This window comes from Mauremys mutica, chromosome 11, assembly GCF_020497125.1.
Source record: "Mauremys mutica isolate MM-2020 ecotype Southern chromosome 11, ASM2049712v1, whole genome shotgun sequence".
Taxonomy (NCBI): Eukaryota; Metazoa; Chordata; order Testudines; family Geoemydidae; genus Mauremys; species Mauremys mutica.
The window spans coordinates 55830385-55854476 of NC_059082.1; the positions used below are offsets into that span (position 1 = coordinate 55830385).

General features: G+C 48.1%; 1 protein-coding gene and 1 long non-coding RNA gene across 7 annotated transcripts in view; one reads left to right on the forward strand and one right to left on the reverse strand.

Annotated features, from left to right (window-relative positions):
* The window catches only part of GSG1L (GSG1 like), a 127127-nt gene that overhangs the window by 57234 nt on the left and 45801 nt on the right, over positions 1 to 24092 (reverse strand). For 5 of the 6 annotated variants that reach the window (XM_044980692.1, XM_044980691.1, XM_044980693.1 and 2 more), the window contains 2 exons: positions 12663 to 12815; positions 5 to 116 (listed from right to left, as the gene is read on the reverse strand). In XM_044980692.1, the coding sequence (XP_044836627.1) occupies positions 5 to 116; positions 12663 to 12815 (265 nt within the window). The remainder of the gene's footprint in view (positions 1 to 4; positions 117 to 12662; positions 12816 to 24092) is intronic. The other variant, XM_044980694.1, reaches the window with a different exon arrangement.
* Positions 1 to 24092, forward strand: part of LOC123344455 — a 51450-nt gene that overhangs the window by 22599 nt on the left and 4759 nt on the right. The window contains exons 2-4 of the long non-coding RNA XR_006572558.1: positions 1535 to 1723; positions 2342 to 2399; positions 19384 to 19437. This is a non-coding gene — a long non-coding RNA (uncharacterized LOC123344455). The remainder of the gene's footprint in view (positions 1 to 1534; positions 1724 to 2341; positions 2400 to 19383; positions 19438 to 24092) is intronic.

Consider the following 24092-nt stretch of genomic DNA (forward strand, 5'->3'; position numbering starts at 1 on the left):
TTACCAGAAGGACCAGCCATAGTCCCATGAATGTGGTCTCCAATCTTCTGGTCCAAGGCTGACTGTCACTTGGAAAACTTGGGTGTACATCATATGAGCCACCATCCCCAAGAGACCTGGAAAGGAGGAATTGCAACAGGAACATTTTTCCCATCTTTTCTATTCTTCCTGAAGGAGCTTCCCCAACTCCAGCAGATAGCCCTCTTAGTGCACCCTACACCACTGCAGAAAAGGCAGCACATTGTGGGCAGAGGAAGGGAGCCATTCAGGTTTAGCATTTTACAATACAATCTGAATGGTACAGGAGTGCTGTTGGTATAAAGGGAACCCTTTGAAGAGCTTGCCAGCACATTAATGTTACCATCAACCTTGCTACTGTAGGCCAGGTTTTCTCTGGTTATGCCATTCAGCTTCTTCATGGTACGTGAATACTTCCATTGGTTGCTCATACAAACTGTTTCCAAGAATCACATAAACATCCAGCCCCAAGTGTCCCTTGTGAGAAGTTGGTTCTCAACCAGGGGTACACAGAGCTCTTCTAGAGGGTACATCAACTCATCTAGATATTTACCTAGTTTTACAACAGGCTCCATGAAAAGCACTAGCGAAATCAGTACAAACTAAACTTTCATACAGACAATGACTTGTTTATACCACTCTCTATATACTATACTCTGAAATATAAGTACCATATTTATATTTCAATTGATTTTATAATTATGGAAAAAATGAAGTAAGCTATTTTTCAGTAATAGTGTGCTATGACTTTTGTATTTTATGTCTGATTTTGTAAGCAAGCAGCTTAAGTGATGTGAAACTTGGGGGTACACAAGACAAATCAGACTCCTGAAAGGGGTACAGTAGTCTGGAAAGGTTGAGAGCCACTGACCTAGGATTCCTAGTCATGGACCCAGACTCTATTGTGCGAGGTGCTGTAAATCACCGAGCACAAAAGACAGTCCTTGCCCCGAGGGACTTGCAATGTAAGTATAAGACGAGACAACAGATGTCTATAGACAGATGGGGGAGCACAAGTAAGCAATGAGACAGTATTAGTCAGCATGGTAGGCAGTAATCTCCGCACACCACCAGCCCAACCATTGTCAAGGTTTTTGGGGGCAGCACAGCAAAGGAGAATTTTGAGGAGGGATCTGAAGATGGATAATGAAATAGCTTTGTGTACATTCATAAGGAGAATCTCCCAAGCATGGGAGAAAGCATGAAGGTGTTTGAAAATTTAGCAAGTGGGCAGTGGAGACTGGAATTGTGGGGCCACTGTAGCTGAGCATCAACAGCTCAAAAGCAAATGAAGTATAGGTAGTGTGAGGACTGACTAGGAAGTAGAGGACTGCTTTTGGGGCAGGAAGGAATTCATTAGTAAAAGGATGCAAATGCAGTGTACTATGTGCAGTATTTCAGACTGACTGTGATCATAACATGACATTTATATATATATGAAAACCTCTTAACAGAGACAGTTCCAAATTGCATAAAGTTACACGCAGTATAAAATGTCTCATTTTTTTTTGTACAGGTCATTTGCTTGGGAAGACACTCAAGTACCAAGCACACACATTGGCCATGAAGGGCTTGGGATTTCTGAGAAGATGAGGATGTCATCTAAGTAGATCACTACAAACTGCTTCAGAACATTTCTAAAGATGTTGTTCACAAAGTGCTATAATGTGGCTGGATCGTTGGAAAGACTGAAGGACACAACAAGGTATTCAGAATGATCATACTGGTTGTGAAATACTGTCTTCCACTCACTGGCATCTAGGATACAGACTAGACTGTAAACACCACAAAGATCAAGCTTGGTGAATATTTTAGCAGAGCCCACCCTCTCCAATAGTTCATTGTTCAAAGGTAAAGGGCATTCATTCTTGAGAGTAATGTTGTTCATGGCTCGACAGCCTACACAAAGATGTGCAGAGCTGTATTCTTTTTGACAAACAGAACTGGAGCCCCTGTCATAGATGTAGATGGATGGTTAAAGTTTTTTTGTTAGGTCCTCATTGAGGTATTCCCATAGGGCTTGGCGTTCTGGCTCCAACAAGGTATAAAAACATCCAATGGAATTTTGGCCCCCAGCTGAATATCAATGGAGCAATCAATCATAAGACCTATGCAGGGGTAGGACATCAGCATTTTTTTAAATCAAATATGTAGGCAAAATCTTAATATTTTGGAGGGATTAGTGAGCAGTTACTCCTTGAATTTGCTGGACACAGAAGGTGGTGGTCTTCTCCATGCTGTTTCTTATCCCTTGCTGCCTGACTCTGCAAGGCACCATTACTGGTAGTAGCCTGACTCAAACCATACCTTTTGCATCTTCCAGGAGATATTTGGATCATGGACCAAGAGGCAGGGGATGCCAAGTGTGATGGGGAAGTGAGGTGAGTTAATAAAGTTAAATTGCAGGGTTTCTTGGTGGTCTTGTATTTTGACCCAAAGGGGCACAGATTAGTGGGTGACGGGACTTGAGGATAGCATGCTCCCATCAATCAATTTCACTAAGTGTGGGGCAAGCTTTCTTTGTACTGGAAGCTGGGTAGCCTTAGCAAACCCAGGGTACATTGAATTACTAGAGGCTCCAGAATCCACAAGTGCAAGTTGGGTGCAGCTCATCTTAGGTGTGCAGAGACAGATGCAGAGACAGAACAAGACTTACAAGTGGCGATGGCAGTGATCCACAGCTGTTAAGCTGCATGTTGGCAGAAGAAGGGATCAGTTTGGGGAACCTGATTTAATGATTACGTCCAGCTACACCCCCCCCCTTAATGGGGCTGGACATGGTTGTTTCCTGGATCTGGCTCAGGCCTGGATTCAAGGGTATAGTCAATGGTGAAGTGACCTGCCCACCACAGTACAAGCAAAGGCCATTCCATCACCAATATTCTTTCTCCAAGACAATGGGGTGTCTTTGCATTATGGGCTCTGTCCCTGGGATGCATCTGGGGGCAGTCAGAATGGGACTGCACCTGGACTTGGGTTGAATGTATACTCTTATGGCACCATTCGAACAGTCGACTGAACTATACTTGCAGATTGACAGTATATGAGTTCAGCACTGTATATGCCTTGAGTGGGGGGCAGCCCAAAGCTCAAGATCAAACTGTTGATGAGATGTGGGTAGAAATGGACTCAGTCTGAGTTTTACCCAGGGACCCACGGTTCCCACTAAATGCTTGAGGGACCCAAATTGATAACAATATTTAAGAAATTGTACCTTTTTTTACACAGTGAATGGGCCAATACAGAAAAATTAAAGGGTTTCCATTCCCACTATTTTATGTGCTTTAAAGCTTGGTTCCTGTAAATGCTCTAAAATCCAAATGGTTAATCAGATTGCTTTGAAATTTGGTGTGCCTCCTGGGCTGCATGGTAGTGTTAGGGGTCCCGGTTTGATGTCATTTGATGCCCGGGGATCCCCCCTAAAGCCAGTTTCCTTCTGTTGCCTTGAACTGCTAAGATGAGAGACACTAACTGTTGGATGAATCACACACCTCAGTGAGTTTGATGAATCTGCGTTCACCCTTGATGCATTTGAAACCACCCTTCAGTTACCATAACTATTGATAAATTAATCACAGACTCCCATCTAGGACAAAAGGAGTGACTGGAGACTGGCTACAATTTGTGAGTCATGGGTGGCTGTTTGTTTTGGGGGGCAGGTACTCAAAGTGACAAGAGTGAAATGCCTGCAACCTGCATGGAAACTATTTTAAAACCACTGTAATTGAGATGCAAATTAAATGTATACCCCAACTAAAAAAAAATAGTAAGAGGACCAAAAAATGCCACCATGGCAAAACAGAGTAAAAGAGGTTAGAGGCAAAAAGGCATCTTTTGATAATAGGATTTGACTTCCAACTCAGGAAAATATAATGGAGCATTACCACTGGTAAGTCAAGTGTAAAAGTATAATTAGGCAGGTCAAAGAATTTGAAGAGCAACTAGAAAAAGGCACAAAAAATAACAGCAAAAAAATTAAGTATGTTGATTCTTTGGCAGGCTTCTTGCTCAAAATGAGCCACTGGAGGATGATCAAGGTGCTAAGGAGCACTAAAAAGACAAAGCCATTGCAGAGAAGCTAAATGAATTCTTTGCATCAGTCTTCACTACAGAGGCTGTGAGGGAGATTTCCACACCTGAGCCATTCTTTTTGGGTGACTAATCTAAGGATTGAGGTGTCAGTAGAAGAGGTTTTGGAACAAATACATAAATTAAACGGTAATACGTCATCCAAGCCAGATGGTATTTACCCAAGAGTTCTGAAGGAACTCAAATATGAAATTGCAGAACTACTGACTGTGATATGCAACCTATTGCTTAAATCGGTCTCTGTACCAGATGACAGGAGGATAGGTAATGGGGAGGTTGTTTTTTTTTTTAAAAAAAGGCTTCAAAGGCAATCCTGGCAATTACAGTCCAGGAAACTTAACTTCAGTAACAGGAAAATTGAAACTATAGTAAAGAACAGAATAATCACCCACACGTGCAGTAGGTGGAACCCCCCCCCCCGCTTAGGGGAGGCTAGCTCCCAGCTCCACCTCTTCCACCCACACCCTTTCTGCCAGAGCCCCAAGACCCCCGCCCCCACAGCCAGAGCCATGAGTCCCTCTCCCCCACCCTGCCTGGAGGAATACCAAGCGGTGCCCCCTAAGTCAGAGGAGCCCCAGGCTGGCTGGAGTCCTAAGTGCCTGCAACCCCTCTCAGCCAGAGGAGTCCCAGGTAAGGTTGCTAACCCTCCTGGATTGGCTGGGAGTTTCCCAGAGTCAATCTCCTGGTGACTAAAAGTCCAGTTGGCAGCACAGCAGGGTTAAGGCAGGTTCCCTAACTGCCCTGGCTCCACATGACTCCTGGAAGCGGCCGGTATGTCCCTGCAGCTCCTAAGCACAGGGGCAGCCAGGGGGTCTCTGTGCGCTGTTCCTGCCCCAAGCACTGACTCCATAGCTCCCATTGGCCAGGAACCACAGCCAATGGGAGCTGTGGGGGTGGTACCTGAAGGCAGGGGCAGTGCACAGAGCCACTTGGCTACCCTTGAGCCTAGGAGCCAGACATGCCAGTCGTTTCTGGGAGCCGCCTGAGGTAAGCGCTGCCCAGTTGGAGCCCATATCCCTCACTTCCTGCACCCCAGCTCCCTCCCACACCCAAACTCTCTCTCAAAGTCCATACCATGAACCCCCTCTTGCACTGCAACCCACTGCCTGAGGTTCAGCCCAGAGCCCCCTCCCCATACTCTGAACCACTTGGCCCAAGCCTAGATTCCACACCCCAACCCGCTGTCCCACCCCGGTGAAAGTGTGACACTGTGTGTGTGTGTGTGTGAGACACTGTGTGACACTGTGTGACAAAGGGAGGGGGGATGGAGTGAGCAGGGGGGCAGGGCCTTGGAGAAGGGGCAGGCCAGGGATGTTGCCTCAGGGAATGGGCAGGGAGGAGCAGGGCAAGTGTGTTTGGGTTTGGTGTGATTAGACAGGTGACAGCCCTAGTCCCAGGCCAGCCAAAGCCCCCAGCACCCATCCACCTGCCCAGAGGTGTCCCAGGCCAGCCACAGCCATGCCGCACCTCCCATCCCTCCCCTCCCCAGACCCCAAGACGTTGTGAGAAAAAGCCTCTCACTCTCCTCTGAAGAAGCTTTTTATATGCCCCATGCAGGTTCCGGGGCGACTGGGCAGCAGTATTTGCTACTCAACTTCTTGGGTTCATAAGTAATCTCTCTGGATTCCAGGGAGATTACTGATGAACCCAGGAAGCTCAGAAGCACATACCACCTCCTCAGCCACCCCAGAACCTGAATGGGGCATAATAAAGCAAAAACTTCCTCCCAAAACCCCTCACCGGGGGGTGGGGTCTGGCAGCAGCAGTGCCAGGGGCTCAAAGGACAAGGGTGATCTAGTGGATATAATCTACTTGGACTTCCAGAAAGCCTTTGAGGTCCCTTACTAAAGGCTCTTAAGCAAAGTAAGCAGTCATGGGATAAGAAGGAAGGTCTGCGCATGGATCTGTAACTGGTTAAAAGACAGGAAATAAAGGGTAGGAATAAAAGGACAGTTTTCACAGAGGAAAGAAGTAAATGGGGGGGAAGGGAGCAAGGATCAGTCCTGGGACCAGTGCTGTTCAACATATTCATAAATGAACTGGGAAAAGAGGTAAACCGTGAAGTGGCAAAGTTTGCAGATGATACAAAATTACTCAAGATAGTTAAATACAAAGCTGACTGTGAAGAGCTACAAAGGAATCTCTCAACTGGGTGAATGGGCAACATAATGGCAGATGAAATTCAAGGTTGATAAATGCAAAGTAATGCACGTTGGAAAACACAATCCCAAATGATAGCTAATTTGGATCCCATTATTTTGTTACCACTCAAGAAAGATCTTAGAGAGATTGCAGACTGAGTGGATGTTTTCACTGAACTATGTGCAGCGGCAGACAAAAAAGCAAACAGAAGGGTAGGAACCATTAGGAAAGGGATGGGTAATAGTGTTGTAAATATCACAATGCCACTATAGAAATCCATGCTATGTCCACACCTTGAATACAGTGCACAGTTCTGGTCGCCCTATCTCAAATAAGGTATCTTAGAATTGGAAAAAGTACAGAGAAGAGCAACAAAATTGATTAAGGGTATGGAACAGCTTCTGAATGAGGAGAGATTTAAAAGATTGGGGCTGTTCATCTTGGAAAAGCAATGAACAGGGGGGATATGATAGAGGTCTATAAAATCATGATTGGTATAGAGAAAGTGCATAAGAAAGTGTTATTTGTCTCTTCACATAACACAAGAACCAGGAGCCATCCAATGAAATGAATAGGCAGCAGGTTTAAAACAAAAGGAAGTACTTCTTCACACAATACAAGGTTGCCCAGTGGAACTCATTGCCAGGGGACATTGTGAAGGCCAAAAATATAACCAGGTTTAAAAAAAGAATGAAGATAGGTCCATTAAAGGTTAGTAGCCAAGATGGTCAGGAACGCCACCCCATGCTCTGGTGTCCTTAAGTCCCTGACTGCCAGATGCTGGGACTGGATGACAGGGGATGGATCAATCTATAATTGTCCTGTTTTGTTCATTCGCTCTGAAGCATTGGACATTGGCCACTGTCAGAAGACAGGCCATTGGGCTAGATGGTCCATTGGTCTGACCCAGTATGGACATTCTTATGCTATGTTCTTAAAGCATGTGGGGGTGGGAGGTGGAAATTAGATATGTGAATGTCCTGAGAGGGCAGGCTTATTAGGGGTGGAGGAGTGGGGAGAAGAGGGGTTTGGGGATGCAGTGTGGGGAAGGGGGATAAATGTCAATGGATAGTAGGGGAGGTGAGAGAGGTTGGGAACTAAGGGGCAAGAGGCCTGGCACTCAACAGCTGGGTCAGTGCATCCCACCCCTATAAATGCCCCAGCTCTGCCGGTGCACCCCAACCCCCAGCTCTGCCAGTGCACCCCCAAATCCTTTGCACTCCACAGCTCTGCTAGTACATTCCCTGTACTCCAACTCTGTCAGTGTCCCTCAACCCCCCTGCACCCCATAGCTCTGCCAGTGCTTCCTAACCCCCCTGCACCCCACAGCTCTGCCAGTGCTTCCTAACCCCCCTGCACCCCACAGCTCTGCCAGTGCTTCCCAGCCCTGCCAGTGCTTCCCAAACCCCCTGCACTCCCAGCTCTTCCAGTGCTTCCCAAACCGCCCCCCCCACACACACACACACTCCCAGCCCTGTCAGTGCAGATTGGGGGTTCCAGTGAGGAAAAGGAGGGATAGCTCAGTGGTTTGAGCATTGGCCTGTTAAACCCAGGGTTGTGAATTCAATCCTTGAGGGGGCCATTTAGGGAACTGGGGTAAAAATCTGTCTGGGGATTGGTCCTGCTTTGAGCAGGGGGTTGGACTAGATGACCTCCTGAGGTCCCTTCCAACCCTAATATTCTATTATTCTAAGGCTTGTGGTGTACAGAAGGGGTGAGTGGCAGGACAACTGGGGAAGAATAGAGGCAAGGGCACCTACCAGCCCTACATTGTCCCCTCCTGTGTCTGTGCCCAGAGCTGAGGGACCCTTCCCCCCCCTCTATGGAGGACCTGAGCCTTCCTCTGTCCCCTCCAAATCTGAGGGGGATTTGTTTTTTGGCAGTATCTGAGCCCCTCTTGCTGACCTCTGTGTGTAAGGATCTGAGGGGCCAATGCCCACATACAGGGGTTGGATCCCACTCCCTTTATCTGGGCTGGGGTCTTGGGGGCCTGGCCTCTCTGGGAGGACCTGAGGCCTTCTCCTTGTCCCCATGCTCTGGGAAAGTCCTGCCCCTTTGGGTGGGAAACAGAATGGGTATATGTCATGCATATCACAGCTCTGAAGCCTGGAGGAGGAGGATGGGAATACCCACTGATATGAATGGTGCAGGTCACACATCTCAGAGCTACTGTTCAAGGCTGTATTCATCTTCACAGGGTATTCTCATTCAGCTGAGAACACTACACTGAGATGAATGGGCCACTTCATACCTTTCAAAGCCTCCTCTCCTGCAGATGGTTGTGTAGAAGAGCTCTTTCCCTCCATCATCCCTCTATCCTTCCTGTTTAAAGGACTATATTTCTAAAATCCACACATGTTTGCATGGATTGTGTTGAAATTTGCTATGCCTTGAGGTAGTGTGGAGTAGGGTTCGTGACCCACATTTAGGGTCATTTGAGCCAAGGGTTCTGGAGATATAAGCCCTGAAAAAATAGCAGTTTTCAAAAAGTTTCTAGATCAGTGCTTTTTGCACAAAGCTGGAGCTCAAACTATGGCTGTGATGCAGGACAAAATAGTCTGTTGGTCAATTTTAACCCAAGGTAGTGCATGGCACCCACTAAGGTTTTTCAGGGGAGACCCAAATTGTGAACAGTATTTAAGAACATGTTACCTTCTTTGTTTGTGCAGTTGTGCAGTCTGGAAGGATTGCACTGTGCATGCACCAATAAAGTAGGGTTACCATACGTCCATATTTTCCTAGACATGTCCAGCCTCTTAGTTCTTAAATCGCCGTCCAGGAGGAAATTTTTAAATATCTAAAAATGTCTGGAAAAATATGGACATATGGTAACCCAAAGTCCCGAGGCTGGCAGCGCGTCCTGGGGCAGCTCCTGGCGCTTGTCCGCCGGCAGGAGCCTGCAGTGTGGGTGGCCTCTAGGCACAGAGGCAGAGGGGGTCTCCACATGCTGCACCGGCTCCCTCTTGTCCAATTAGAGCTGCAGGAGTGGGGCCTGCAGGCACGGGCAGCGGGCAGATAACCCTCTCCCCCCGAGCCAGAGGGATCTGCGGGATGCTTCCCAGGAGCTGCCCCAGGTAAGCACCGCTGGGACTCCCCACCTATCCCCCCTGGCAGGTCCCTCTGGCTCTTAGGGTCGGGTCCGGTTGGGTTGGGGGTGGGGATAGAATGCTCTCTGTGCGCTGCCGGTGCCTACAAGCCCGGCTCCGGGAGCTCCCATTGGTGCTTTTCCTGGCCAATGGGAGCCACGGAGCTCGTGCTTGTGGCGGGTGCAGCATGTGGAGACCCCTCGGCTGCCCCGATCCTAGGAGCCAGAGGGACCTACAGCAGGAGGGGTGAATAGGCGAGTGGGGCGGGGTGGAGAGGCAAGCGGTGAGCAGAGGGGGCTGAATAGATGAGGGGTGAGTAGGTGGGGGGGGTGAAAAGGCCAGCGGCGGGCAGCGGGGGTTGAAGAGGCGAGCGGCGATGAAGCCAGCAGCAGGTGGGTGGGCAGGGGTGAGGAGGCAAGAAGTGGCGAGCTAGCAGCAGGCGTGGGTTCTCGGGGCGGTCATGGGGGTTTCTGGCAGGAGAGTGAGGAGGTGAGTGGCAGGTGGAGGAGGCAAGTCATGGGTGGGGCCTGAGGAGGGACACAGCAAGTCAGCAGCAGGCCAAGGGGTGAGGAGGGGTGCAGTGGCAGTGCTGAGCAGGGAGGGGGCAGGACATGGGGCAGAGTGGGAGCAGAGCATGGGAGGAGTGGGGGTGGACTGTGCGCAGGGCCAACACTCCCCTTCCTCTCCCCATTTCCCCCCTGTGGCATGTCCTCTTTTTTTTGTGGATGTTCAAATATGGTAAACCTACAATAAAGAAAAAAATTGTGCAAAGGTTTCTATGCAGCTACCTTATGGTTGCCTGGGTAGTTTGTGGGAATGTGCCAAAGCCAGTGCCCCTGGTGAACACCCCACCCCTGATGTTTCTAGTGTGAACTTTCGGTACATCTGAGCAATAAGAGTTAAAAACTCACGTTGCTTGCTACAAGTTGTCTCTGTTATAATATAGCATGCTTTGTTTTATGGGGATGCTTGCTGTGGACACAGGAGAGTTGTCAGCAGACAGTCTCACCACTTTTTTGTTATAGTGGTTGGGGGGGAGAGCAGGAGACAGAGAATTTGGGGAGGGGACAGAGACAAGGAGAGGGGTTGTGGCTGCAGAGCAGTTGGTCAATGAGGATTGGTGGTAAGCAAGCTGTGGATTGTATTTTACTAGCCCTTGTGGGTGGGGGCAAGTGGCTACTTCCTGATCTTGGGGCAGATTAATGAGAGGGTTCCAAAGACACATAGCATGGAGGTTTGGAAATGACAGCGCAGGCATCTTGACCACTGGGGGAAAAGAAATATGTGCACTGCCAGGTTTGCTAAAGGGTGGATTCCAGAAGATGGAATTTTCTCTTTGCAATCACAGTAGCAACAAGGAAGTTAATGTTGTAATTCTCCCCCTTCACAGTGAGTCTACTGCCTAGCACAAACTGGAGTGCTGCTGAGTTCATTGTGGCCATTGGTGAGAGAGAGAGGACGGCTTGCTGTCCTGCACTCTTTATCTTCTTGGTTTTCATTTGCATGGCCCCACATGTACAGGCTGTGTGAGAGGGAATCACACAAAGGGTCAGATGCCAGATGTTTCAAGGGTGTGTGGCCATCCTCACCCTTCTGAGATACTCGGTCAATTTCTGTCCTAGTGCAAGAGTCACAATTTAGGGCTCCAGCAACTTTAGGAGTCAGAGAGCTGGCAGGGAAGCAAAGCACATTAGGCATATACCAGGGACCCTAGCTGAAGCATTCACATGCTGTCATCAGACCCTCACTTTCACTCTGTGTCTAGAATGCATGGTTGGGTCTATCTACACTGCAGTTGGGAGCATGCCTCTTAGCCTGGGCAGACAGACTCATGCTAGCTCTGCTCAAGCTAGCACACTAAAAATAGCAGTGTGGCCATTGCAGCATAGGAATTGGCATGGCTTAGCTGCCCAAGTGCAATCCTGGCTGACCCCCAAGCTCAGGTGGCTAGCCCATGCCGCAGCTTGTGCTGCAACATCCACACTATTAATTTTAGCATGCTAGCACAAACAGAGCTGGTGTGCATCAATCTACCCGAGTTGGGATCCACACTCCCAGCTGCAGCGTAGACAAAGCCTAACACAGTTTAGTCTGCTGGAATCTGCAGCCAGCCTGAGACAATAGATCTGAGAGGTGTGAACTTCCTCATTCATGTCCATGGAGTTGATCCTGAGCTGTCCTCCTTCAGTAACACCAAGTTTTCTTCACCCGCTGTGGCTCCTACAATGCTTCTCATTCTTAATTCTCCTAATGCATCAGCTAGACCCCTTTCCTTTTTCCTGCACCCTCTAGCCCTCCTCTGTTCTTTAACGTGAAGATTAAAAAGGGATTTTCAAAAACACACCTTCTCATTTTCCTATTTGGTGACCAGGAGGGTGATGCCGAGAGAGGAGGTTTATAGATGACATAATCAGGGCAGTGTCGGTGGTGTAGGAAGATTAACGAGTGTGCCATCACTTTGGATTTAGCTCCAGATATTTTCAGTTCTAGGGGGCTACCGTCAGGGCCGCCCAGAGGATTCCGGGGGCCTGGGGTCTTCGGCGGTGGGGGGCCCTTCCGTTCTGGGACCCGCCGCCAAAGTGCCCCGAAGACCCGCGGCGGGAGCCCCCCGCCGCCGAATTACCGCCGAAGCGGGACCCGCCGCCGAAGCGCAGCCCGGTCTTCGGCGGTAATTCGGCGGCGGGGGGGTCCCCACCGCGGGCCTTCGGGGCACTTCGGCAGCGGGTCCCGGAACAGAAGGGGCCCCCCACCGCCGAAGACCGGGCTGCGCTTCGGCGGCGGCGGCGGCGGGTCCCGCTTCCCGCCCCGGCCCCAGCCCCAGCCTCTTACCCGAGCGCGTCTCCGGCGAGGCCTGAGCTCCGTCCCGCTCAGAGCCGCGTGGTGAGGGGGCGGGGCTGTGAGCTCCACGCCGAGCGGAGGCAGCTGCCCCGCCCCCTCCCCACGCCGCTCTGAGCGGGGCGGGGCTCAGGCCCCATTGGAGCTCCCAGCCCCGCCCCCTCACCACGCGGCTCGGATCGGGGCGGGGCTCAGGGGCTCGGCCGGAGACTCAGCGCTTGATGCGCTGAGGCTCCAGGAGGGGGGCGGAGGCGGGAGCCTCCGCTCTTCTCTTGGGGGCCCCTGCGGAGCCCGGGGCCCGGGGCAAATTGCCCCCTTTGCCCCCCCCTCTGGGCAGCCCTGGCTACCGTGCTGACCCTTTCCCAAAGCTCTAATGAAACCAGGTGAGCTGCACATGGCTGAGAGGAGTCCGGCAGACCTATGTTTTCAAAGTTTCAGAATCTCACTTGGTTGGATGTCCCAGGCCGACTGAGGAGTGGAAAGGTCCCTTACCTGACAGCACAGTGAAGACAGCAGCAAAGGCATTTAGCTTGAGCCCATCTATCACATTACTCGAATGGAAGAGCTCTAGGCACATGAGGCTGAACCCAACAACTAACAGCGTGATGTACAACACTTCAGACACGACCGATAGCCACAGGACACCTGCAACACAGAAGAGAAACAACCAGAGGCTGCTTTTAGTTACCTCTGACACAGTCCAAAGTTGACAAAAGCACAGCGATGAGGGCAGGAATATGTAGCACTGTCTCATACAATTTAAATGGGGCAGAGAAAACGCTTGAGGGAAAGCAGATGTGGCAGTGAAGGGGGGTGGCCTTTGGGTGAAGGCTTTGGCTTGGGACACAGGAGTTCTGGGCTCAAGTCTCAGCTGAGCTCTGCTAATGACTCTGTGTGATCCTAGGCAAGTCATTTAATCCCTGTGTCTGAGTTCTCCAGCTGTAAAACAGACATGATGAAATAATAATAATAATCCCCACCATAGCTGGGTGCTTCTGGGAATAAAGCATTGATGTTTGGGAAGTGCCAGGGACTGGATGTGAAAATGGACAGATAAAAGGGTTTGATATGCCTCGAGGGTAAGTGCTGAGCTGTTCTGAGACAAAGATTCAGTTAGGTGAGGTCAGAGCAGCTCCAGGGCTCACGCTCTCCTAAGAATGTGAATGGTGGAAGCAGCAGGCACTGACTGTTCAGAGAAAGAGTTGGAAGGGCACTAGAATTGTGCCGTTAGTGCCCACCATGTGTGTTTGAGTCGGACAGCTGTGCAATTGCCTTGTCCCACTACATAGCACAAACTGGAGTTCACTGTGGTGATGAGTGAGAGACGGAGAATGGCTTGCTGTCCTGCAACGTGGTATCTTCTTGGTTTTCATTTGCAGGGCCCCTCAGGGATGGGCTGAGTGAGATGGAGTCTCGGCTCAAAGGCCACAATTCAAATTCCCATTCCTCGCAATATCTCCAACATCTGAGTGGTGCTTATGTCACTTTTTTCCATCTGAAGATGCACATTTCTTTGGAAAAGACGGCCGTTCTCCAATCAGCCTCAGTATGAAGCAGAAACACTGGAAAACTACCATTCTTGGATGGATGGATTTGAAAAGAAACACCCTTTATACCTTTTCTGAAGCACCATTGCAGGATGGTGGGGGTGTTCACCATGCCTACATTAGTGGCACAGTATCAGACAACTCCAGAGAGACTTGCACTGACTCAGTGCTGTGTTGGCAACTTGATTCAAGCATGGGTTGACTGTCAGGTCTTTCTACTGCATGGATCCATGAGAGCAAAATGCACTGGTACCAGCCATCACACTAGTTTAATTTCCTAGTGCAGTGGAATTAATGAGAAATATAGTGTGAACATCATATCTTGAAGATGACATTGGAGATACAGAGGCAGTAGTGCTTAAAAAGTGCGCTAAAATGTTAAGTGACATGAGTCTGAATTGAGAAGCTAGCAGGTAAGACTATCTTTCAATGGGATAAATTAATTTTGGATTCCTAATAGTTCTGTATACATTGGTACCAGGACTTTAACTATGGCAATTTCCCATGAACCCACTTCAAGAAGGAACTGCTGCATGAACTACCTCAGTTGAAGAGAAAACATGGTGTAAGTGACCCTTCACCTATCAGCACTGACAATGGAAGGATCATTGATGTTCTCCTGGTATGACTGCCAAACAGGAGCAGCAGAAGCACCCTAAAAGAACGGGGGGTCACAGGAGCCTGAACAATGGCCCTGCCCCCCAAGTCCCTGCCTTCATGCTGCCTCTTTCCCCGAGGCCCTGCTCCTGTGTCACCTCTTCCCACCATGACCCCGTCCCCAGTAGCTCCTCTCCATCGCCTATCCCATGTCGCTTGGCCTTATGGCTAGTAAAAAGTGGGAGGCCCATGGCCCCCTGCTCCCCCTTTTTCTGGTGCCCTGCTGGCAAAAAGAACATAAGCGCAGCAAAACCTACTGGTACCTATGTCTTTGGTAGGTATAAAAGGCCAAAGGTTGGGAAAACCAATGAGAAAGCACTGGTAAGGATTAAAAATGGAGTGAATACCATGGTACTTTCTCTGTCCTGACCATTTTTGCCTTTAATATGTTCTTTCCAAATTTCTAGGCAAAGCTGCATTTAGAAAAGTCCATTCTAAGAAGCAGGTGGATGGGTACCAATTGCAGTAAGACAATCCCTCTGAATGCAGTTATGCAGTTGTGGGGAGACGAGGAAGACTATGAGCAGGGCACCTTTTCTAGCCTCTCCCCATGTGGGGTGAGCAGAGCAGGTTCTAAAAAGGGCAGCTCTTTCATAGCTGCTGAGTTGCACTCTTCCCTCTGTCCAAATGCAAAAACAACCATCTAACAGCTGCCACCTGGGTGCTGGACTTGGACATATGTGCATGAGTTCTTTTAACGTGGAGATGCCAATGCCCACATGGTACTTGACAGGATGAAACTCTTAATCCAACGGCAAGGGAACCAAGAAGATTGGAGAGTGCCATCCTGCTGCAGCCTTCGTCCACCTCCACAGCCGTTGAGAGCAATCACTGCTGTTGAGGACGTGGGGTGGGGTGGGGTGGATTGCTGTTCGTCTGGAACCTCACCTTTGACCTTGCTTCCTTGGGTGACCCTACAGGGAGTGCAAGACTCCCGATAGCATCGCTCTTGGGATCATGAGAACACTCAAGCTGCTCCATCATCTCAAGGTTATGATTCACTGGGGCAGGTTAGGATAACATATTGTGATAGACCCAGGCCAGTTGGGTATAGCAGAAGGCAGATATACTGGCCACTGGATTAACAGTTTTCTGTTCCCTGACTGACAGAGCAGGGGCTGCTCCAGGCTAATGAGAACACCTGACTCTAGTTAACCTGCAAAAAGTCAGTGAGGCCATTAAGCTAATAGGACCACCTGACTCTAATTAAGGCCCCGCTGATACTATAAAAAGGACTCACTCCAGTCAGGCAGAAGGGAGCCAGGGGAGAGGAAGTGCAGCTGAAGGGCTGGTTAATGAAGACACCCTCAAACCATTGGTAAGGGAGCCCTAAGGTAAGGGTGAAGAAGGAAGAAGCAGGAGAGCTGTGGAGAAGTGGCCCAGGGAAATGTAGCAAATCTGGCAGTGAAAGGTTGGCTGCCAACAGCTGCTACCATTAGGGTCCCTGGGCCGGAACCCAGAGTAGAGGGTGGGCCTGGGTTCCCCCCAACCCACCAGTACAGGAACATCTCCTGGGAGGGGAAGTGAGGCCCCTGTCAGGACAGGAGGATAAACTGTTTGAAATAAGCCCCCAGGGACAACAGAGACTGTGGGAGTTCTCTCACCAACCTCCTTGCTGGCCTATGATGAAAAGGGCTCAGTAGACTGTAACCCTGGCCCTAGAGAGAGAAGAGCTACGTGGAGGGTCACAGTGAGCCACTGAGGCTAGCATAAACCCGCCTAGAAGCACAGGACCCACGGGGGCAAGGTCAGAGCTCTGCCACAATATGTATACTGAATTATGATATTGAAATATAAAGATGAATTGCTAAATTGTAATAAAGGCTTTCTTACTTTAATAGTTTATAGTTATGGATAGTGAATACGTTTGAATGAGGTAACACTTATGCCACAGCCTTGGCTTGGGGGGTGGTTTGCCAATTTTTTTCTTACGTGGGTTGGCTTAGATAATGCTTGCTGCTGACGGAGATGTTTTCTTATTATGCCACCCCCCCCACATCTTTTTCACTGCTTCTCAGGATAGTCCCCATTCTTTGTTCTTAAATATCTAACTTTACATTTGGCCATATTAAAATGCATATTGTTTGCTTGCACCCAGATTGCTCTGTATCAGTGACTTGTCCTCTTCATTATTTACCACTCCCCCAATCTTTGGGTCTTCTGCAAACGTTACCAGTTATCTTAGGTTTTCTTCCAGGTCACTGATAAAAATACTAAATAGCTTCTCTGGGCTTGCTAGTCCTTGTGACTGTGGACTCACCAGCCATCAGTGCCCTGCATCTTCACTTTTGCCCACTATATTGTTTAGTCTTTGGGATTTCCTCTGAGCTCACTAGCTCCCCCCACCCCCAAGCTCATCCAGTGCATTTTCTGTTGCCTGGATAGATAATGGGGAAGGAAAGAAACCATCACGCTGTCTGGAGTTGCTCACGACCATGAATGCCTGCCTCAGGGCAGACTGTCAGAAAACAGGACAGACACTCCAGACCGGTGGTGTGGTTGATAATTAGATTTCACCAAGCCAGTAACAAAGGTGAACTCCTGGATCACTATAACAGTCTTGCCATGGAGTCACAGACAGTCCCCTTGGAGTCTCCAGTCTATCTTACCATCCGGACAAACTGGACTTCGTAATAAAAGGTCACTTATATCAAAAACCACCACATCAGGTTGCTCCCAGTCCCAAGAGACCAGTCACATACCCCAGATCAATTGGCACTCCAGATCTTACAGCAAAGGCAGTGCTGGCAGCCAATTCTATAGTAAACTAACTAAAGGTTCATTAGCTAAGAAAAGGAAACTAGAGTTATTGAGGGGCTAAAGCAGGTAAAATATATGAACAGGTGAGTAACAGTATATAATTCCAAATAGTAGCAGAGATGTAGTAATCTGCCAGCTTCCCAAAAGTCTCTCAGGGCCACCCAGAATAACTCTGGGGATCTCCATATTCTTGTTCAGTTGTTCTGCCCTGTTAGAATCCAAACAGTCCAAAGATAATGGATCTTTCCCTGAATCCATACTTATACTGTAGCTTCTTCTCCCAGAAGACAAGCTGACAGTGTCACTACCCATGTGGGCTTTTCCTTTGATAACAGAAAGTGGCGAATGCATTTTGAGTCTTTGACCTCCAATCATCACACACAATGACCACTTGCTTTAAAATTAGCACTTTTCTGTTGAAGTTCTTCATTTGCATTTCACACGGCTTCTTTCTCATTTGACTGCTCGTTTGATGGGTTATTTAGTTGTGGGGTATATACAATGTAAGTATTTGCAACTACATTATAATGGGATGCAGATGCGTGAAAACATTGCAAGTAACATCTCACTTGTTTTCATGAAGATTAAACACCAAAAACAATCTTACACATTTACCGATTACTTTGATCTATACTAATACACAAGTGAATTGATCTGGAGCGTCAGCATGAGCGGGCACCTGGTCTGCCAGGGTCCCAGCTCATCTGATTTTGACAGTCCTTCGGTATGAGTGGGATGGTGGGAATAGGAGAGGAATGATTCGCACACCTGGGTTCACAATTTCAGAGCAAACATTCTCAAAGATATAAAGTAAAATGTACCTATTTTCTTACAGCATGGAATACCGACATTCCAAGTGAGATTAATGCATGCAGCAATTTGCAAGCATTTCATCGAGTCGAAATACATTCTTATAAGATAAATACCTATTTTGAGCAAAACTAACATACAGGTGAACTGATCTGGTCTCTAGCTATGAGTTTGTCAGTTCTTAGCTAATGCCTGGGGCCTGGGCAAGAGCTGGCATCTGGCCTGCCAGCGTCACGGTAACTATACAAGTGTATTAAGTTTGAGGAGGAGGTGTTGGGATGCTTTGTGTCTCCTTTGTGAAAAGGCATTAAACCTCATTCAGGCTTAAAATAAGGGCATGATGGCCAAGTGAGCACTCCTGCTTTCTCGTTCAATTTCACCATTCAGATAGTTTTATTACTATTTTTTCCTTGTATGTTTTAGGCTCCCAGATTGGAATTGTGTGCCACAAATACTTGGTGTGATCAATAAGAAATGGTGAAAGAAATAAACATTGAGCATACTGTCATGGCTGGCACAGTTTTCCAGCTCTGCACTCCCAGCACTGAGCATTCAGGCCATCTGTTGGGTAGTGTAATCTGATTATGTCAGACCATCTGCCTGATTACTTTGTGCTTCTGTGTAGAAAGCTGGGATGAGAGAAATAGATCAAGAAGCTGTGAGGTTTCCTCACAAATTCTTCATGCTGCCTGAGGTGCTGGCAGACCAGATGCCAGCTCATGTCAAAGTCCCCATGTCTAAGCTGAACACTAATAAACACGTACCTGGATTTAGTCTGCCTCACCTGTGTGCTAGCATTGTTAAAATAGTAGTATTAGAATCATAAAAATGTGTTTAGTGTTTTGACTTAATTGAATATTTGTAAGTTGCTGCCTGCATGAATCTAATAACATCTGTATCCGATCTTGTAAAGTAATGGTAGGGGGTTGTATTGTAAGCCTCTGTGACTGTGTGAATTACCAGGCAAGGGCTAGCCATTAACTAGTGTCACGTGCTGATTTCCAACAGAAGGTGTTACGTCCTGTCCAACAGGCAAGGTCCATCAGCACCAGGTTAACTATTGTGGAACATGAAATAGGACAAAAGATATTTGCTATTTTTGCTCTCTCTTTCTTGCCTCCCTCCCCCCCACCCCCGTGAAGATCCCATCAGCTGACTTTGCAGCTCAGAGCACATGGCGGGCGGGGGGGGGTTAAAAACCCCAAACAAAAGGAACTAGGACTCTCTCTGCTGCTTGGACTCCAGTGGGCAAAGTTTTTCTAAGCATTGACAAGAGATCCCCAGCTGCTTAGTTAGGGTTAGCCCTAAAGGACAGCTAGTGCTTACAGATTATAGAAGCTTCTATTTCCTTTTGAAATTTAAGATTGTAACTCATTTGAGTACTTATGTTTACCTGCATTAATGTTCTAAATTTCCTTTCCTATGATTTATTATTATAGGATTGACTACAGGAGTTGTCTTTGGTGTGAGATCCCAAGTGCAATTGACCTGGGGTAAGTGACTGGTCCTTTGGGACAGGAAGTAACCTGAATATTGCTCTGGTGCTTGGTGTAAGGGACCATCTATCGCATAGGTAGGCTCACCTGGGTGGCAAAATAGATTGGAGTACCCAAGGGGAATGTGTGTGACTCCGGGTATAGTGCTTGAGGGTATACATTTGATTAATTGGTGAAATCTAAATACAAGTCACAGCCAATGTGGGGTGTGTGCCGTGGTTCTGAACAGTCTACCCTGTGCTTGGTACCCATGCTCCTGAGCCACGGCAGGGCAGTGTTACTCTGCCAAAACCCAGCAGAGGCACCTACAATACTGAAATCTCATTAGACACTCAGCAGAAGAGATAGAAAGAGAGGATCATCCAGCCAAGGTGGCTGTGGCTAGCAGACTCTGGGTACATCTACACATTGAGCTGGAGGTGTACATTCCAGCTCAAGGAAACATATTCTCACTAGCTCTGGTCAACCTAGTGCACTAAAAATAGAGCAGAGTCCTCACGGCACAAGCGGTGGGAGGGGCTAGCTGCTCATAGTCTGTGCTGACCATTTTGGATAGGTACCTACTTGAGACCACTGCTGCATCAGAGCTAGCATGGGTGTGTGTCCTGGAGATGGAACTCACACCTTCAGCTCAAAGTGTAGATGTACCCTCTGAGACTGCATGTGGTGAGTCTAATGCCCAGGCACAGTTTGGATCATGGAAAGAATGCTGGTTGTTTTGGTTTCATTTGTCTTTAATCTTGGATGTAATTCTTTATTTTCTTGGGATGAGAGGAGTTCTGTGCCAAGGAACTAAGAGTGTGGGCTGGAGTCAGAAGGGAGGGTTTCCATTGTCTACTGCAGTACAGTTGATTCCTCGCTATTTAACCAAATGAGAGGAAGGTTGGTTTTATGATTATGCCATTGGACTGGGATCAGGAGTCAATTCTGTGTGTGACTTTGGGCAGATCACTTGATATCCCTGTGCCTCTTTGTAAAATGGAGGTAATAATACTTCCCTACTTTGCAGCATTGGGAGACAAACTAATTAATGTTCATGTGGCACCTAGATATGGGGTGATGAGTGCAATGGAAAACCCATACAGTAATATCTAAAATATTCCACATACTTTTGTATGGAAAATGCATTAAATCTCATATCCAAAACAGAGTTTCTCTACTCTATCCCCAAACACGTCAGAGTTAATACAAACCATAAGTGACATACAACATGAGCTGCCAGTGTGATGCTGCGGCCAAGAGCTAATGCGATCCTGGGGTGCATAAACAGAGGATCTCTAGTAGGAGCAAAAATGTTATTTTACCTCTAGATTTGGTACTGGTGTGACTGTTGCGAAAATACTGTGTCCAATTTTGGTGTCCTCAATTCAAGAAGGATGTTGATAAAATGGAGGTGGTTCAGAGAAGAGCCATGAGAATGGTTAAAGGATTAGAAAACAGGGGGAGACTGAAGGCATTCAATCTATTAATTTTAACAAAGAGACGGTTAAAGGGTGACTTGATTATCTACATGGGGGAACAAATATTTAACAATAGGCTCTTCAATCTAGCAGAGAAAGGTAACCCTATCCAATGGCTGGAAGTTGAAGCTTGGCAAATTCAGACAGGAAATAAAGGTGCACATTTTTAACGGTGAGAGTAATTAACAACTGAGAGAACTTACTCGGGGTTATGGTGGAGTCTCCATCACTGACAATTTTTAAATCAAGATGGGATGTTTTTCTAAAAGATCTGCTCTAGGAATTATTATGGGGTAGTTCATGAATCTGTGTTATACAGGAAGTCACAATGGTGCCTTCTGGTCCTGGAATCTATGAATCAATGAATATATGTATCCTATTATTCACAAAAAGCTATGCTAAAAGAAAGTTGTTTGTAAAGTCCATCACTCAGCCATCCAGCAATATCAGATATAAAGTGTACTGTGGAATCTTAATTCTGCCCCTTGTGCTTACATTATAACCAATCAATTTCGTAACATCTCATAGGAAGTCTGTGATGGAGTCAGGAACGGAACCCAGCTCTTTTGGGTCCTCATGGAGTGCTGTGTCCACAAGAGAACAGGGAACATTTTCTAAAGTTCCTAAGTCACTTTGAATCCTAACTCCCAATGATTTTCACTGGACTTAGGCTACTAGGTGCCCTAGGCACTTTTGAAAACTGTACCCATCATCTTTCTTCACGGACAGATCTTTGCTTTGAAGCTAATATTCTATTTCCTATGAATACACAGGTAAACTAGTTTCAGTGGTAGCTGTGTTAGTCTGTATCAGCAAAAAAACCAAGGAGTCCTTGTGGCACTTTAGAGACTAATTTATTTGGACATAAGCTTTCATGGGCTAGAACCCACTTCATCAGATGTATGAAGTAAAAGATACAGGAGCAGGCATAAATACATGAAAGGTTGCTTTACCAAGTATTAAGTCAGTCTAACAAGAAATCAATTAACAGCAGGATACCAAGGGAGGAGAAATAACTTTTTTGAAGTGGTAAGAGAATGGCCCATTACAGACAGTTGACAAGAAGGTGTGAGTAACAGTAGGGAGAAATTAGTATTGGGAAAATTAAGTTTAGGTTTTGTAATGACCCAACTACTCCCAGTCTTTATTCAGGCCTAATCTGATGGTGTCCAATTTGCAAATTAATTCCAGTTCTGCAGCTTCACATTGGAGTCTGTTTTTGAAGTTTTTTGTTGAAGAATTGCCACTTAGAGGTCTATTATTGAGTGACCAGAGAGATTGAAGTGTTCTCCTACTGGTTTTTGAATGTTATGATTCCTGTTGTCAGTTGTGTCCATTTATTCTTTTGTGTAGAGACTGTCCAGTTTGGCCAATGTACATGGCAGAAGGGCATTGCTGGCACATGATGGCATATATCACATTGGTAGATGTGCAGGATGGTGTGGCTGATGTGATTAGGTCCTATGATGGTGTCCCTTGAATAGATATGTGGACAGAGTTAGCCCAGGGGATTGTAGCAGGGTTTGGTTCCTGGGTTGGTGTTTTTGTTGTGTGGTGTGTAGTTGCTGGTGAGTATTTGCTTCAGGTTGGGGGGCTGTCTGTAAGCAAGGACCAGGGCTGCCCAGAGGGGGGGGCAAAGGGGGCAATTTGCCCCGGGCTCCGCAGGGGCCCCCAAGAGAAGAGCGGAGGCTCCCACCTCCGCCCCTCTCCTGGAGCCTCAGCGCATCAAGCGCCAAGTCTCCGGCCGAGCCCCTGAGCCCCGCCCCGCTCAGAGCCGCGTGGTGAGGGGGCGGGGCTGGGAGCTCCAACGGGGCCTGAGCCCCGCCCCGCTCAGAGCGGCGTGGGGAGGGGGCGGGGCAGCTGCCTCCGCTCGGCGTGGAGCTCACAGCCCCGCCCCCTCACCACGCGGCTCTGAGCGGGATGGAGCTCAGGCCTCGCCGGAGACACGCTCGGGTAAGAGGCTGGGGCTGGGGCTGGGGCCGGGGCGGGAAGCGGGACCCGCCGCCGCCGCCGCCGAAGCGCAGCCCGGTCTTCGGCGGCGGGGGGCCCCTTCTGTTCCGGGACCCGCCGCCGAAGTGCCCCGAAGGCCCGCGGCGGGGACCCCCCCGCCGCCGAATTACCGCCGAAGACCGGGCTGCGCTTCGGCGGCGGGTCCCGCTTCGGCGGTAATTCGGCGGCGGGGGGCTCCCGCCGCGGGTCTTCGGGGCACTTTGGCGGCGGGTCCCGGAACGGAAGGGCCCCCCGCCGCCGAAGACCCCAGGCCCCCGGAATCCTCTGGGCAGCCCTGGCAAGGACTGGCCTGTCTCCCAAGGTCTGTGAGAGTGAGGGATCATCCTTCAGAATAGGTTGTAGATCCTTGATGATGCGCTGGAGAGGTTTTAGTTGGGGGCTGTAGGTGACAACTAGTGGTGTTCTGTTACTTTCTTTGTTGGGCCTGTCTTGTAGTAGGTGACTTCTCCGTACCCTTCTGGTTCCGTCATTACATTAATTCACATGAGGCAATTAGCCGGCACTTCATTTTAACATAGTTACGCTGAAGGCAATCTAGATAATATTATTAGTTTCCTGCAGTATCTTACATCTTTGATCTTAATATTAACTGGACACAGCCGCATATATAATTAAGGCAATTAAGACATGGAAGGGGATTAGCATCTACAAGCTAATCTGGTTACATTGTTAAACTTCTAACAAGATATAAGTAAACATAGACAATTACTCTTGAAATTATTCCTACAAACGAATGAGTTGATTGCTAGTCTAGTACATCTCTTTGAAATGTACATACAAGTAGATGATCTTGATTAAAAATTGTAATGCCTCCTGTTAGGTTGTTATGGGTCATATATAGGTGGCCTGTCTGTCAGTGTCTCAGAATTGTATTCTTGCAGTTAGTAATTGCCTAATTGCACTGTCTCTTTAGGGGTGTGTCTACGTTTGAGTGTACACAGTTCCACTTGTGGTGTTGTGCCATAAACCCCCTACTGTCCACATCTGAATCCCTGAAGCACATTCCTGAAGGACAGTCTAGTTCACGAAAGCTAGCATGCATGAGGTGTGTGGGTGTGTACTCAGCTTTGCTGTGGCATGGCCCCGTATCTGTTCTACAGTGCAATGTGGATGGGTGCAAAGCACATGTACTAGGTCACGGGTATCAATAGTCCTCCAGGGCCATACTCACAGTGCATTGAT